The sequence below is a fragment of the Cherax quadricarinatus genome, chromosome 30 (assembly GCF_038502225.1).
Source record: "Cherax quadricarinatus isolate ZL_2023a chromosome 30, ASM3850222v1, whole genome shotgun sequence".
In the NCBI taxonomy this organism is placed as follows: Eukaryota; Metazoa; Arthropoda; class Malacostraca; order Decapoda; family Parastacidae; genus Cherax; species Cherax quadricarinatus.
Window position 1 is genome coordinate 11,324,201 of NC_091321.1, and position 16,701 is coordinate 11,340,901.

General features: G+C 38.5%; 1 protein-coding gene across 2 annotated transcripts in view; it reads left to right on the plus strand.

Annotated features, from left to right (window-relative positions):
* Flo1 (flotillin-1) overlaps window positions 1-16,701 on the plus strand; it is a 194,786-nt gene that overhangs the window by 51,722 nt on the left and 126,363 nt on the right. For both annotated transcript variants that reach the window (XM_070089890.1, XM_070089891.1), the window contains exons 3-4: window positions 11,716-11,806; window positions 13,398-13,541. In XM_070089890.1, coding sequence (XP_069945991.1) covers window positions 11,716-11,806; window positions 13,398-13,541 — 235 coding nt within the window. The remainder of the gene's footprint in view (window positions 1-11,715; window positions 11,807-13,397; window positions 13,542-16,701) is intronic.

Below are 16,701 nucleotides of genomic sequence, written 5' to 3' on the forward strand. Positions count from 1 at the left end.
CTGTCTTACCTCTAATTCTTTCAATTATAACCCTACCGTATACTTTTCCTGGTATACTCTGTAAACTTATTCCTCTATAATTTTTACAATCTCTTTTGTCCCTGTTCCCTTTATATAAAGGGACTATACATGCTCTCCGCCAATCCCTAGGTACCTTCCCCTCTTTCATACATTTATTAAACAAAAGTACCAACCACTCCAACACTATATCCCCCCTGCTTTTAACATTTCTGTCATGATCCCATCAGTTCCAGCTGCTTTACCCCCTTTCATTTTACGTAATGCCTCACGTACCTCCACCACACTTACATTCTGCTCTTCTTCACTCCTAAAAGATGGTATACCTCCCTGGCCAGTGCATGAAATTACCACCTCCCTTTCTTCCTCAACATTTAAAAGTTCCTCAAAATATTCTCGCCATCTACCTAATACCTCCCTCTCCCCATCTACTAACTCCCCTACTCTGTTTTTAACTGACAAATTCATACTTTCCCTAGGCTTTCTTAACTTGTTTAACTCACTCCAAAATTTTTTCTTATTTTCATTAAAATTTCTTGACAGTGCCTCTCCCACTCTTTCATCTGCTCTCCTTTTGCACTCTCTTACCACTCTCTTCACCTTTCTTTTACTCTCCATATACTCTTCTCTTCTTATAACACTTCTGCTTTGTAAAAACCTCTCGTAAGCTACCTTTTTCTCTTTTATCACACCCTTTACTTCATCATTCCACCAATCACTCCTCTTTCCTCCTGCCCCCACCCTCCTATAACCACAAACTTCTGCCCCACATTCTAATACTGCATTTTTAAAACTATTCCAACCCTCTTCAACCCCCCCACTACTCATCTTTGCACTAGCCCACCTTTCTGCCAAATATCGCTTATATCTCGCCCGAACTTCCTCCTCCCTTAGTTTATACACTTTCACCTCCCTCTTACTTGTTGTTGCCACCTTCCTCTTTTCCCATCTACCTCTTACTCTAACTGTAGCTACAACTAAATAATGATCCGATATATCACCCTGCCTCAGTGGGAGACGGCCGACTTGTTGAAAAAAAAAAAAAATGTGGTTATAGGAGGGTGGGGCCAGGAGGAAAGAGGAGTGATTGGTGGAATGATGAAGTAAAGGGTGTGATAAAAGAGAAAAAGGTAGCTTATGAGAGGTTTTTACAAAGCAGAAGTGCTATAAGAAGAGCAGAGTATATGGAGAGTAAAAGAAAGGTAAAGAGAGTGGTGAGGTAAGACAGAATGGAGGATTGCGGATGAGCAAGGAGGTTTCAGAGTGGGTAGGGGATGTGTAGATCAAGTGTTTACATTGAAGCATATATATGAACAGTATTTAGATAAAGGTAGGGAAGTTTTTATTGCATTTATGGATTTAGAAAAGGCATATGATAGAGTGGATAGAGGAGCAATGTGGCAGATGTTGCAAGTATATGGAATAGGTGGTAAGTTACTAAATGCTGTAAAGAGTTTTTATGAGGATAGTGAGGCTCAGGTTAGGGCGTGTAGAAGAGAGAGAGACTACTTCCCGGTAAAAGTAGGTCTTAGACAGGGATGTGTAATGTCACCATGGTTGTTTAATATATTTATAGATGGGGTTGTAAAGGAAATAAATGCTAGGGTGTTCAGGAGAGGGGTGGGATTAAATTTTGGGGAATCAAATTCAAAATGGGAATTGACAGTTACTTTTTGCTGATGATACTGTGCTTATGGGAGATTCTAAAGAAAAATTGCAAAGGTTAGTGGATGAGTTTGGGAATGTGTGTAAAGGTAGAAAGTTGAAAGTGAACATAGAAAAGAGTAAGGTGATGAGGGTGTCAAATGATTTAGATAAAGAAAAATTGGGTATCAAATTGGGGAGGAGGAGTATGGAAGAAGTGAATGTTTTCAGATACTTGGGAGTTGACATGTCGGCGGATGGATTTATGAAGGATGAGGTTAATCATAGAATTAATGAGGGAAAAAAGGTGAGTGGTGCTTTGAGGTATATGTGGAGTCAAAAAACGTTATCTATGGAGGCAAAGAAGGAAATGGATGAAAGTATAGTAGTACCAACACTCTTATATGGGTGTGAAGCTTGGGTGGTAAATGCAGCAGCAAGGAGACGGTTGGAGGCAGTGGAGATGTCCTGTTTAAGGGCAATGTGTGGTGTAAGTATTATGCAGAAAATTCGGAGTGTGGAAATTAGGAAAAGGTGTTGAGTTAATAAAAGTATTAGTCAGAGGGCAGAAGAGGGGTTGTTGAGGTGGTTTGGTCATTTAGAGAGAATGGATCAAAGTAGAATGACATGGAAAGCATATAAATCTATAGGGGAAGGAAGGCGGGGTAGGGGTCGTCCTCGAAAGGGTTGGAGAGAGGGGGTAAAGGAGGTTTTGTGGGCAAGGGGCTTGGACTTCCAGCAAGCGTGTGTGAGCGTGTTAGATAGGAGTGAATAGAGACGAATTATACTTGGGACCTGACGATCTGTTGGAGTGTGAGCAGGGTAATGTTTAGTGAAGGGATTCAGGGAAACCGGTTATTTTCATATAGTCGGACTTGAGTCCTGGAAATGGGAAGTACAATGCCTGCACTTTAAAGGAGGGGTTTGGGATATTGGCAGTTTGGAGGGATATGTTGTGTATCTTTATATGTGTATGCTTCTAAACTGTTGTATTCTGAGCACCTCTGCAAAAACAGTGATAATGTGCGAGTGTGGTGAAAGTGTTGAATGATGATGAAAGTATTTTCTTTTTGGGGATTTTCTTTCTTTTTTGGGTCACCCTGCCTCGGTGGGAGACGGCCGACTTGTTAAAAAAAAAAAAAAAAAAAAAAATATATCTGTGTTTATATATATATAGAGATATATATATATATATCTATATATATATATATATATATATATATATCTCTATATATATATATATATATATATATATATATATATATATATATATATATATATATATATATATATATATATATATATATATTTATATATATGTATATATATATATATATATATATATATATATATATATATATATATATATATATATATATATATATATATATATATATATATATATATATATATATATATATATATATATATATATATATATATATATATATTATGCATATGCTTGTACAAGTATGTGTAGTGTGACCTAAGTGTAAGAAGAAGTAGCAAGACGTACCTGAAATCTTGCATGATTATGAGACAGAAAAAAGACACCAGCAATCCTACCATCATGTAAAACAATTACAGGCTTTCATTTTACGCTCACTTGGCAGGATGGTAGTACCTCCCTGGGTGGTTGCTGTCTACCAACCTACTACCTAGGATACTTTATACTTATGACAGGATAATTTAGAAGCCAACGTAATAGAAACATGCTTGTCATAATTAATAATTCTCTCCTATGTTCCTGCAGAGGTAGCAGTTTTGAGAATTATGAGGCAGTATTTATAATCTAGCAACAAACTGGCCACATACCACCGAGGCGGGGTGGCCCAAAAGGAAACATGAAAGTTTCTCCTTTTAAATTTTGTAATATATACAGGAGAAGGGGTTCCTAGCCCCTTGTTCCCAGCAATTTAGTCGCCTCTTATGACACACATGGCTCACAGGAAGAATTCTGTTCCACTTCCCCATGGAGAAGTATTTATAATATAATGTTAATTATACATGTGTGTGTGTGTAAGAGATTCTTTATTATTTGTGGAGTAGTTTTGTAGCATTTACATACAGGAATCATCATAATAAACCCTTGAAATACACAACACCTTGCAAAGTTTGAAGATGGTGTTATTTCTTAAGACAAAATTTGTAGTACAGTACGGTGGAACAACAAAATTATAAAATGATTGAGGAGTGAGGTGCTCTGGTTAACCCTTAAACTGTCCAAACAGATTTACGTTCACATGCGTAGTGCTCCAAAAGTCGATCTACGTTTTTTTTACAAATTTTCAAATATAACAAAAAAAAAAAAAAGGTAGATCAAAGTTTTTTTACGTGCTTTCAAATGTAAAAAAAAAAAAAGATCTACTTTTTTACATATTTTCAAATGTTGAAAAAATGTTGATCTACGTTTGGACAATTTAAGGGTTAAGAGCAGAAAAATACCAGTAGTACTCATTCACTTAGATTTCGTTACAGGGAATGAGTCCTAGCCCTTGGCCCTACCTCTCGACTTTCTGCCTGCCATATATACTTCCTCCTTGCCCTTTTTTGTGCTCTATTGTACCTGCTCTTGAAACTATGTATGGAGCCTACCTCCACTTCTGCATATAAAAGTGACTGTAGTCGTGGCTCTTTTCCAAATACAGTACACCGAGTTATAGCATCTTGTAGGATAGTAGTAATTGTACAGTATGTAAATTAAGCAAAATACAGGGTTCCCCTAACTTACCAATGAGGCAAAGCACTGTCATCTTGTGTTTGCACTCGGGGCAGTGTGCCAGCTTCCTCTTAGAAAGTCTTATGAGCTACACTAGATCCATAATTCCAGTAGGTTCAGTGGCTAGAATTCTGGTAGAACTGTTTTGAATGTGACAAAACTTCAGAGGATAAATAAAATAAAATAACAGCAAAATGAAAAGTTCTGCACTGTTCCTGAGAATCTATATAGAATATGGAAACTTGCAGAATGTAAATACATATAATAATCTTCTTTTTGAAGTACTAATAGAATGTGGAAAAGATATTGGATGTGACTTGTACCAAAGATTATTTCTGTACAGTAGAAATATTTTATAATTGAAAACTTTAGTACTGGTATATTACAGTACTGCAGTTTAATTTTTTTTTTAACACGTCTGCCATTTCCCACTGAAGCAGGGTGACCCAAAAAGAAAGAAAATACTTTATCATTCAACACTTTTACCATCACTCATATAAAATCACTGTCTTTGCAGAGAAACAAAGATATGACAGTTTAGATGGTCACTCCAAACTGCCAAGCTAACCGGTTTCCCTGAATCCCTCCACAAAATATTACCCTCCTCACACTCCAACAGCTCATCAGGTCCCAAAAATCATTAGTCTCGATTCACACCTATCTAACACGCTCACCCTTCCTTCTGGAAGTCCAAGCCCCTTGCCCACAAAACCTCCTTTACCCCTTCCCTCCAACCTTTTCGAGGACAACCCCTACCCCACCTTCCTTCCCCAATAGATTTATACACTCTCCAGGTCATTCTACTTTGTTCCATTCTCTCTAAATGACCAAACCACCTCAATAGCCCCTCTTCAGCCCTCTGACTAATACTTTTAGTAACTTCACACCTCCTAATTTCACACTATGAATTTTCTGTGTAGTATTTACACCACACATTTCCCTTAGACACGATGTCTCCACTGCCTCCAGCCGCTTCCTTGCTGCAACATTTACAACCCATGCTTCACGCCCATGTAAGAGTGTTGGTACAACTATACTCTCGTACATTCCCTTCTTTTTCTCTATGGATAACGTTCTTTGTCTCCACAGATACCTCAACACACCACTCACTTTTTTCCCCCCTCATCAATTCTATGGTTTACCTCATCCTTCATAAACCCATCCACTAACAAGTCAACTCCCAAATATCTGAAAACATTCACTTATTCCATACTCCCTCTCTCCAGTGTGATATTAAATTTTTCTTTATCTAAATCATTTGACACCCTCATCACCTTACTCTTATCTATGTTCACTGTCAACTTTCAACCTTTACACACCCTCCCAAACTCGTCCACTAACTTTTGCAACTTTTCTTTAGAATCCCTCAAAAGCACAGCATCATCAGCAAAAAGTAACTGTCAACTCCCATTTTGTATTTAATTCCCCATAATTTAATCCCACCCCTCTCCCCAACACCCTAGCATTTACTTCTTTTACAACCCTAGCTATAAATGTTAAACAACCATGGTGACATTACACATCCCTGTCTAAGACCTACTTTTACTGGGAAGTAATCTCCCTCTCTCCTACACACCCTAACCTGTGCCTTACTGTCCTCATAAAAACTCTTTACAGCATTTAGTAATTTAGTACTTATTCCATACTCTTGCAGCATATACCACATTGCTCCCCTATCCATATGCCTTTTCTAAATCCATAAATGCAATGAAAACTTCCCTACCTTTATCTAAATACCTCTTCAAGGGGGGCTCTTTGGCACAGTGAAGAGGCTCTTGGTCTGAGGAATTAGACCTTTTGGTCTCCTTCCTCAGACCGAACCTAATTACCCCTCAATCCCCCCTTCCCCATCCCATCCTCCCTATCTCCCCTTTTTTCCTTTCCTCCTCCTCCTCCCCATCCCTTCCCTATTCCCTTCCTATTTTTAAACTTTGGGATTCTTCCCACAGACACTTTAGTTCCTAGGTAGGGGAAGGGTACTGGGGTCCATCCCATTCCATTGAGGTCCTTGGCAGTGATGTAGTTTGCCGTGGAATCTGGATCGCCTGGAGGTGTCCCAATCCCACTTCTGTCTCCTGGGGGGTGGCTTTGGGTGTCTTTTGGGTGACAAGTGTATCTCTGGAGGCTGCCTGTCAGATTCCAGAGGGTGGTGGCTGAAGGAGGTATGCTTTGTGGTGGGTGTCCGACCACCCTCTTTTGTCCACTGAGGTGACTCAGCGGATGTGAGGTTGCTATACCAGATTGCTGGTTTACTGGCAAGAAGGGTGGGGTATGGCATGGGTTCCATGCTGCATCTGCACTATTTGCGGTGCTAAGGTCCTCTTGGGCACAGAGGGGGATTTGCGGCTCTTTTTTGCCTCCTAGGAGCTATTCCTCCATGTCCCACCCCCCCTTTTTTTTCTACAAAACAAAAGAAAGAAGTGACATAACCATGGAGTTCCAAATCCATGAACCTGCTCTCCCTGGGCCCCTCACTGATACCGCACCCTGTTCCGACCCTGCCTCGTTATTTGACCACTCTTTGGACATTTCTAATGCCCCTGTACCTCTTGCTCATGCTATTTCATCACTCGCTTCAGGTTCTGGGGTTCCAATTGACTCCTTTGATATGTCTGACCTCTGCTCTTCTTTGACTATGCTTTTGGCTTCTCCCACTACGGTGCGGCAATTTTCAAATTGCCAGCCCGTCCCACATTGGACCAACTCTGGTCCCACACCTAAACGCCCAAGACCATTACCTGACGATACTTCTTCACTTCCTTATCATTCTACTCATAAAGACCGTCACGTCATGCACTCCCTTTACACACCGTTTCAAAATACACCTACCATCCGACTTAGGACTGAGCTTGGTTCTGACCAACCGGTCGTAAGTCAAAATGGACATAAGTCAAACTTTACTACTGAATATCAACATCACATTTTTGTAATGACTTTATTTTATTGTTTTATTTTGGTATTTCAGTTTTTACTTTACTTTTTATGCTGTTAGTACTGTATTTTATACTGTAAGGTTTAGGATAAACACTGTGTACAACACACAGTTGTTTATTTCCCAGAAATTTGGCATAAAAAACACGGTCGTAAGTCGAGTGGTCGTATGTTGAGCAGGTCGTAAGTCGGATGGTAGGTGTACACAATGGACTAAGTGTTTTATTCTATGACCGACTTCCTCTACTGCTTATCTTTCCGACCATAGTACAGTATTGCCAAGGTGCTCCTACACCATGTTTGTAGAGATGTATCCTTTCATGCTCTCAAGAGCAGTACACGCATCATCACTGTTTCCAGACAGCGTTGTGCGAGGGCATTTATTATCCCCGGCTAGCATTTTTACAGTTGAATTATATGCTATTCTCGTAGCACTTATCCATATTGCATCTATGCCTGTGTCACCATTTGTGGTTGTTTCAGACTCCCTTAGTGCTTTACAGGCCATACGAAAATTTGATACACCTCATCCCTTGATTCTTCATATCCATCTTTGGTTATGCCGTATCTCTAGCAAGCGCAAAGATATGTTTTTTTGTTGGGTTCCCAGTCATGTTGACATACAGGCCAATGAACAGGTAGACACAGCTGTGTGGTCAGCAGTACATGACCTTCCAGTTTCATATAGAGGTGTTCCATTCACAGACTATTTTGCTGTAATTGCTACCCACCTTTGCACCCGTTGGCAACAACATTTGTCTGATCTGCTCTATGATAAACTGCATTCTATTAAACCGAGTATAGGTTTCTGTCCATCTTCGTATCATCAGTGTCGAGGTTGGGAGACTACTATCTCCCGTCTTCGCATCGGCCACACTCGTCTTACTCACAGGTATCTCATGGAGAGGCGCCCTGTTCCACTCTGAGAATTGTCGGGTTCCGGCTTCTGTTAGCCACATTCCGTTAGCCTGCCCACTCTTATCAGCGAGCATGCAGAATTTACCTCTGTCGTCGTCACCGCTCTACTGCCCATACTTTACCTTCCCTTTTTACTGATGGACCCTCTCTTAACCCAGACTCATTGACTTTTTGACAGCAACTGACTTACTGCACAAACTCTGATGATGCCTCTACTACTACTACTCAGCCCTTTCTACCTCAATCTCTTGTTACCCTCTACCCCTGCACTATCCACTGCCCCGCTGCACTCCATGACCTAATAATCATCCCTCTCCCTCTTACTACCCATTACCCCTGCATCCTTCCCAGCCCGGCAGCGCTGTATGACTCTTGTAGGTTTAGCACTTCTTTTTGATAATACAGTGGACCCCCGGTTAACGTTATTTTTTCATTCCAGAAATAGTATGTTCAGGTGCCAGTACAGACCGAATTTGTTCCCATAAGGAATATTGTGAAGTAGATTAGTCCATTTCAGACCCCCAAACATACACGTACAAACGCACTTACATAAATACACTTACATAATTGGTCGCATTGGGAGGTGATGGTTAAGCGGGGGTCCACTGTATATCTAAATACTATTCACATATATGCTTCAATGTAAACACTTGATCTACACGTCCCCTACCCATTTTAAAGCCTCCTTGCTTATCTGCAATCCTTCTCTCTGTCTTACCTCTAATTCTTTCAATAATAACCCTACCATACACTTTACCTGGTATACTCAGTAAACTTATTTCCCTATAATTTTTACAATTTCTTTTGTCCCCCTTCCTTTTATATAAATGAATTATGCACACTGCCAATCTGTAGGTACCTTCCCTTCTTTCACACATTTATTAAACAAAAATACCAACCAGTCCAACACTATCTCCCCCTGCTTTTAACATTTCTGTCATGATCCCATCAGTTCCAGCTGCTTTACCTCCTTTCATTCTACGTAATGCCTCATGCACCTCCCTCACACTCGCATCCTGCTCTTGTTCACTCCTAAAAGATGTTATACCTCCAAGGCCAGTGCATGAAATTACTGCCTCCCTTTCTTCGTTGACATTTAAAAGTTCTTCAGAATATTCCCACTATCTACCCAATACCTCCAGCTCCCCATCTATTAACTCCCTTACTCTGTTTTTAACTGACAAATCCATTCGTTCCCTATCACTCCTCTTTCCTCCTGCACCCACCCTCCTTTAGCCACAGACTTCTGCCCCACATTCTGATACTACTGCATTTTTAAAAGTATCCCATCCCTCTTCAACCCTCCCCACCCACCCTCCCACACTTGTATTAGCCCACCCTTCTGCCAAAAGTTGCTTATATCTCACCCTAACATCTTCCTCCCTTAGTTTATAAACTTTCACCTCTCTCTTACTGTTGCCATTTTCCTTTTGTCCCATCTACCTCTAACTAGGTAATGATCTGATATATCCGTTGCCTCTCGATAAACATATACAGTGGTACCCCGAGTTTCGAACTCTCTTCATTCCAGAAGGCTGTTCGAGTGCCGTTAACGAGCGAATTTGTTCCCATAAGGAATAATGTAAATTAGATTAGTCCATTTCAGACCCCAAAAATACACTTACAAAAGCACTTACAATAATACACTTACATAATTTGTTGAGTTGGGAGCAGTTCAAAACTCAGGGTACCGCTGTACATCCTTAAACCTTCCCATCAACCTTTTATCCACCAATAAATAATCTAACAAACTACTTTCATTATGTGCTAGTTCATATCTTGTATACTTATTTATCCTCTTTTTCATAAAATATGTATTACTTATTAGAAAACCTCTTTCTACGCACAGTTCAATTAAAGGCTCTCCATTTTCATTTACCCCTGGCACCCGAAATTTACCTACTACTCTCTCTACAACATTTTTACCCACTTCAGCATTGAGATCCCCAACCACAAGTACTCTCTCACTTGGTTTAAAACTCCCCACACACTCACTCAACATTTTGCAAAATCTCTCTCTCTCCTCTACACTTCTCTCTTCTCAAGGTACATAAATACTTACTATAACCCACTTTCCACATCCAACCTTTATTTTACTTCACATAATCTTTGAATTTATACATTTATATTCCTCCTTTTCCTGCCATAACTTATGCTTCAACATTATTGCTTCTCCTTCCTTAGCACTCTCTGTTAGAAACTCCTGATCTCATCCCATTTCTTTCTCCCCATTGAAACTCTCCTACCCCCTTCAGCTTTGTTTCACTTAGAGCCAGGACTTTCAGCTTCTTTTCATTCATAACATCCACAGGTCATCTCTTATCATTCACACTACAACCACGCATGTTCAAACATCCCACTTTGACGGTTTTCTTCTTTTTCTTTTTAGTAGGCTATGCAGGAATAGGGGTTACTAGCCCATTGCTCCCGGTATTTTAGTTGACTTACATCATGCACGGCTTACGGAGGAAAGATTCTTGTTCCACTTCCCCATAGATGTGAAAGGAACAAGAACTATGAAGATAAAATCAAAGAAAATTTGGATAAGTGTGTATTCATAAGTGTGTACATGCATGTGTAGTGTGACCTAAATGTAAGTAGAAGTAGCAAGACGTACCTGAAATCTTGCATTTTTATGAGACAAAAAAAAGACACCAGCGATCCTACCATAATGTAAAACAAATACAGGCTTCCATTTTACACTCACTTGGCAGTATGGTAGTACCTCCCTGGGCAGTTGCTGTCTACCAACCTACTACATATATGCATCAAAATTTTTAGCAAATGGGCAGCACAAGGTCATATACATTTACTGTATAGGTGGAGCAAACATTAGTAAACCAGAATTAATAATAAAAACATTATCTTATGCTGCATGCTTTTCTGAATAATGATGCACAGAAAATTACCATTTAATTTAGAAGCTTAGATGTCTTAATTCCAGTTTGTGAACTGTAGGTTAACTTGGATGTAATGGCTGCTCTTAAAAAAATGAATTTAGAGAAGTTTTCACCACATAGTTTTTATATCTTGTATAATTGTATGAAACAGCTCTTTAAAATTTTGGTAAAATAGATTTTTTAATTGAGCCTTATGAGTATAAAGAAAATTATGTTATTAGAAAAGTATTAAAAAAAGATGATTGTGTACATCTGTTTGTTTTAAATGCATAAAATGTGTAATGTCTATGATAAAGTTGAAGATCCAGTAATTTTTAGATTAGTACATTATATTATATGCTAAAGATAGTTATATTTTATTTTTATAAACAGAATTATTTATAGAAAATTCTTTGTATTCATATTTGCCATAATAAGGCTTTTTCTAATAATGAACAGTGTAATGTTCTACAGTTATATTCTTAAATTTTTTATATAGTATTTAATAGATTGCATTTCATTGTTCACTGCATGATTAAAATGTGCATTATTTTTATTTAACATTTTGAATACTGTGATAAGATAAGGCTTTTCGTGTGTTATTAGGATATCGCTCAACGTGATGACACTTAATGTTGAGTCTCCACGGGTCTACACAGCACAAGGCGTACCAATCTCAGTGACGGGCATTGCACAGGTCAGTGACACTAACAGACTTTGGAAACTAGATATTTTTTAGAAGTTTAATTCATTTATAGCCAAATAATTATTTTTAGCACATTCCTGTGTTGACTTCATCATCTAAATTACCAAAAATTTCGTTTAGCTTGGTATCACACATTTTATGCTTAACTGTTATATGAAAGATGAGGTAAACCATAGAATTGATGAAGGGAAAAAGGTGAGTGGTGTGAAGACAAAGATCATTATTCAGGAACATAAAGTGGGGAATGTACGAGAGTATAGTGATTCCAACACACTTATATGGGTGTGAAGCTTGATTTTAAATGTTGCAACGAGGAGGAGGTTGGAGGCAGTGGAGATGTGTACAAGGGCAATGTGTGTTGTAAATGTTATGTAGAGAATTTGTAGTTTGGAGATAGGAGAGTGCAGAGTTACTAATAGTGTTATTCAGAGGGGTGAGGAGGGGTTGTTGAGGTGGTTTGGTTATTTAGAGAGAATGGAGCAAAATAGGATGACTTGGAGGATGTATAAATCTGTAGTGAAGGGAAGGAGGGGTAGGGGTCGTCTTAGGAAAGCATGGAGGGAGGGGGGTAAAGGTGGTTTTTCGTGTGCAAGGGGCTTGGACATACAGCAGGCATGTGTGAGCATGTTAGGAGCACGTGGAGACAAATGGATTTTGCGACCTGACTATCTGTTGGAGTGTGCACAAGGTAACATTTTGTGAAGGGATTCAGGAAAACTGGTTAGCTGAACTTGAGTCCTAGAGGTGGTAAGTACATTACCTGCACTTTACAGGAGGGATGGGGATATTTGCTGCCTGGAGTGACATCTGCACTGTCGTATCTGTGTGCCTCTAGCAAGATAGTGACAGTGTGAATGTTGGTGAAAGTGTTTTTTTTTTTTGGGGTCACCCTACCTTGGTAGGAGACAGCCAGCATATTAAAAAGAATACATATACAGTAGTCCCCCTGTATCCTCAGGAGATGCCTTCTAAGACCTACCATGGATGTCTGAAACTGCAGATAGTAATAAGCCCTATATGTAAGTTGTTTTTCATTTACATACATACCTATCATAAAGTTTAATTGATAAATTATGCACAATAAGTGGAGAATTAGCACTTTGTCACTGATGAGAAGCACTTCATGACTTCTCTTAGGCTATCATCACTACTTATGCTATCATCACTACTTTTGTGCTTTGGTGTCATTATTAAGCAAAATTAAGGGTTATTTTTGGACCACAGTAAGCCTTGGATAACTGTAAAAACCAAATCCATGGATATGGGAATTCTACTTTGTATTGATATATAGCATCTTTAAAGGAGGGGTTTGGGATATTGGCAGTTTGGAGGGATATGTTGTGTATCTTTATACGTATATACTTCTAAACTGTTGTATTCTGAGCACCTCTGCAAAAACAGTGATAATGTGTGAGTGTGGTGAAAGTGTTGAATGATGATGAAAGTGTTTTCTTTTTGGGGATTTTCTTTCTTTTTTGGTCACCCTGCCTCGGTGGGAGACGGCCGACTTGTTGAAAAAAAAAAAATATATAGCATCTATTAATTTACTGGAATTTGATGGAAAAAAATCTTTTTTTTTCAGGTGAAAGTGCAGGGTCAGTATGAAGAAATGCTGCTGGCTGCATGTGAACAGTTTTTGGGCAAATCTGAGTCGGAGGTTCAAGAAGTTGCACTGGAGACATTGGAGGGACACCAGCGTGCCATCATGGGATCCATGTCTGTTGAGGTTGGTGTCTTTTTTGCGTAGATATGAGAAATTGTAGTTATTGTATATTGTGTTTTGACTCCAATTTTTTAAATCTACGCAGGAAAGAAATTAACCTTCCAACCAGTGATCCTCATACAGTTTCCCATACAGGAACTGTTTTACTCATTTTAAAGTTTGACTCACTTTTGGCATAACGAAGCACCTGTGATTGGTACTGTATGTATTGCAACACAAATACTGTACCTATTTTCTTAAACCAAACTTATTTTTTGTTTCACCAAACATACTTGCAATTTTCACAATTTTTAGATATCCTCACAAAAGACTCCAAGTTTTTCTGTTATTTTTCTCACTGGTTTTGTGTGTGATTGTTTGAAAATGCTTATTTAATTTGCCTTAAATTTTATCACATTTTTTTTTATAGTAGATTAGGCAGGAGGGTGAACACTTACTTGTTACTGGAGTCCTCAGCTTTAAAAAATAAAATATTCTTGAAAATCATATGTAACTCAAGAGTTTCAAGTTTGAAGCCTGTTTTCCTTAGACACCATAGTTATAATTGGAGATGCATTCTCAAGCAATAACATTCCATATCTAATTGACTTTTAATGCTGAAAATAAAAACATTGTACTGTACTCGCCTGAGATAGGTCCTTTTCTCTTTCAACCCCTTTCCTTATCATTCCTCTCTCATCCCTTCCCATTCAACACAACACACTTAAAATATGCTCTCCACCCTTTTACTATTGTGAAGGTGGAGTGTGTGGTGTGGGAGATGAGGGTAGCTGGTGCCTGCACATATGTTGTGGGGAGGTTGGGGTTAGGGTGGATGAATATCCAGGCCTGCAGTGTGGAAGGGATAAGAGTGGTGAGGGTAAGCTTATGCCTGAGTGATAAGAACATAAGAAAGAAGGAACACTGCAGCAGGCCTGCTGACCCATGCAAAGCAGGTCCATGCCTCCCCCCCCTGGATTAGCCAAATGACCCACATAGTCAGGTCACTTCCACTTAAGTTCAAGCTTGATCATACCGTGCAATTAACAGAATTGCCACTCTTCTCATCATAATTATTTAATCTACAGTACCAGACCAGTTTCTGCTAAACAAATATAAACCTTTCATATACATGTACTTATAAAATGAACGTAAACCAAATATCAGTGCATATGGTGAAAAATAATAGAGAAAAAGTAACTAATTCAGATTTAACAAAATTGGAATAAGTAAATTTACATTTCTTGACCAGTCTCTACCATACTAATATAAACCCACTACATACATAAAATGAGAATATACAAAAACCTCAAAACATTTAGTAAAAAAAAAAAAAATTTAAGTGGAAAAAAAATCATGACTTTGAACTTGATTATCTTCCATTCTTCATGTTACTGTATGACCCCTTTGTTTTGACCACTACACCATGAATGAAATAATAATAATGTTGTTACTTGTTTCTGCCACCACCAAGAAAAAAAAATACATGTAGGAAATTGTGATAACAATTGTAACAAAATTCTGTGGTTGGATTTTAGTTTCAACATTGAAAGAAAGTGGACATCATAAAGAGAAACTAAAATTTTAGAAAATCTTCATATTAGATCCATAATAAAAAGTACTTTATTTATGCTGTATATTTTGTTTGCACTTTGCACTACTTTCAAATAACCAGTACGTACTTAGGAGACAAAACATGCGATGATGTTTTGGTTTGTCCTGGACCATTGTCATGTCACAATTATGAATTGCTCCAACAACAGTATTGTGAATTTTTATTCACTTTGCACTTTTAACACATCAGCCGTCTCCCACTGAGGCAGGGTGACCCAAAAAGAAAGAAAAAAAAAAAGAAAGAAAAAACTTTCATCATTCAACGCTTTCACCATCACTCATACATAATCACTGTCTTTGTAGAGGCGCACCGATGTGACAGTTTAGATGTCCCTCCAAACTGCTAATATCCTAGCCCCTTCTTTCACCCTTAACCCTTTCAGGGTCGGCAGGCCCTCTCCTAAACTTGTTCTCAGGGTCGGAAATTTTTCCAAAAAAAAAAAAAAATATTTATGAAATGATAGAGAATCTTTTCCCAATCATAATGACACCAAAGGTATGAAATTTGATGGAAAACTTACGGAATTATGCTCTTGCGAAGTTAGTGGTCTCAACGATGTTTAAGCATCGGCGATTTCGCCCACTTTGAGCCCTATTTTCAGCCAATTCCAATGCACCAGTCGACAAAAATCATTACTATTTCGCTAGAACTCCATTTGCTCTATCGAATGAGTACAAAAAACCACCCATTTACTGATTTCAACTATCCAATAAAGTCAGAAATTGTCAATTTTGCTAATTTCACACAAATTTCAAAAGATGCCAATTTCCAAATGGAGTCCAGAATAAACAAGACAGACATTCCTGGCACTAAAATAACATTTTCTCTGTTCATTAGTCACTTCCCCAGGCCTCTCTTACATTTCTTTTGCTTTCCACTTTGAATTTTTATTCTCACAAAAAAATAGAAGATTTACTGTTATGCAGACTACTGCATTAGTGTAGAAATGGTATAAATAATATCAGCGCACTTATGAAAGAATATTAGACTCACAAGTTGACGTGTATTGGATGCGTGGCATGATTTGTTTACTTTTGAACATTGGCAAAAATCAAACATTTCTGCTACTTTGATCTCAATTTCAAGGTACTTTTCATTGTGAAACTAATCAAAATCATTTCAATTTCTGTAATATGTCTTCCATTCTATAAAATGAGACCAAGAAAACTAAAATACAACCATAAATAGCTTACCAAAATACACTGCAAATTCGCTGTTTTAAAGGAAAAACACGGAGTTTTTTTCTCATGCACTGTGTGCTGCGGGATTTTTTTTATACCATGCACACTGACCACATAGACCCATTCTTTCATATGTAGGCCTACCAGCTTTCTCTCGCTAGATTTGAAGGCGCTAGAATTTATGCAGACTAGTACGGCACCAACCCTGGCATGCAAGCTGTACTAGTATGGCACCAACCCTGGCGTGCAAGCCATACTAGTACAGCACCAACCTTGAAAGTGTTAACATTCGGAGTCCCCCACACGTGAACGTAGATCTACGTTTGGACAGTTTAAGGGTTAAAGTGCAGGCATTGTACTTCCCTTTTCCAGGACTCGAGTCTGGAAA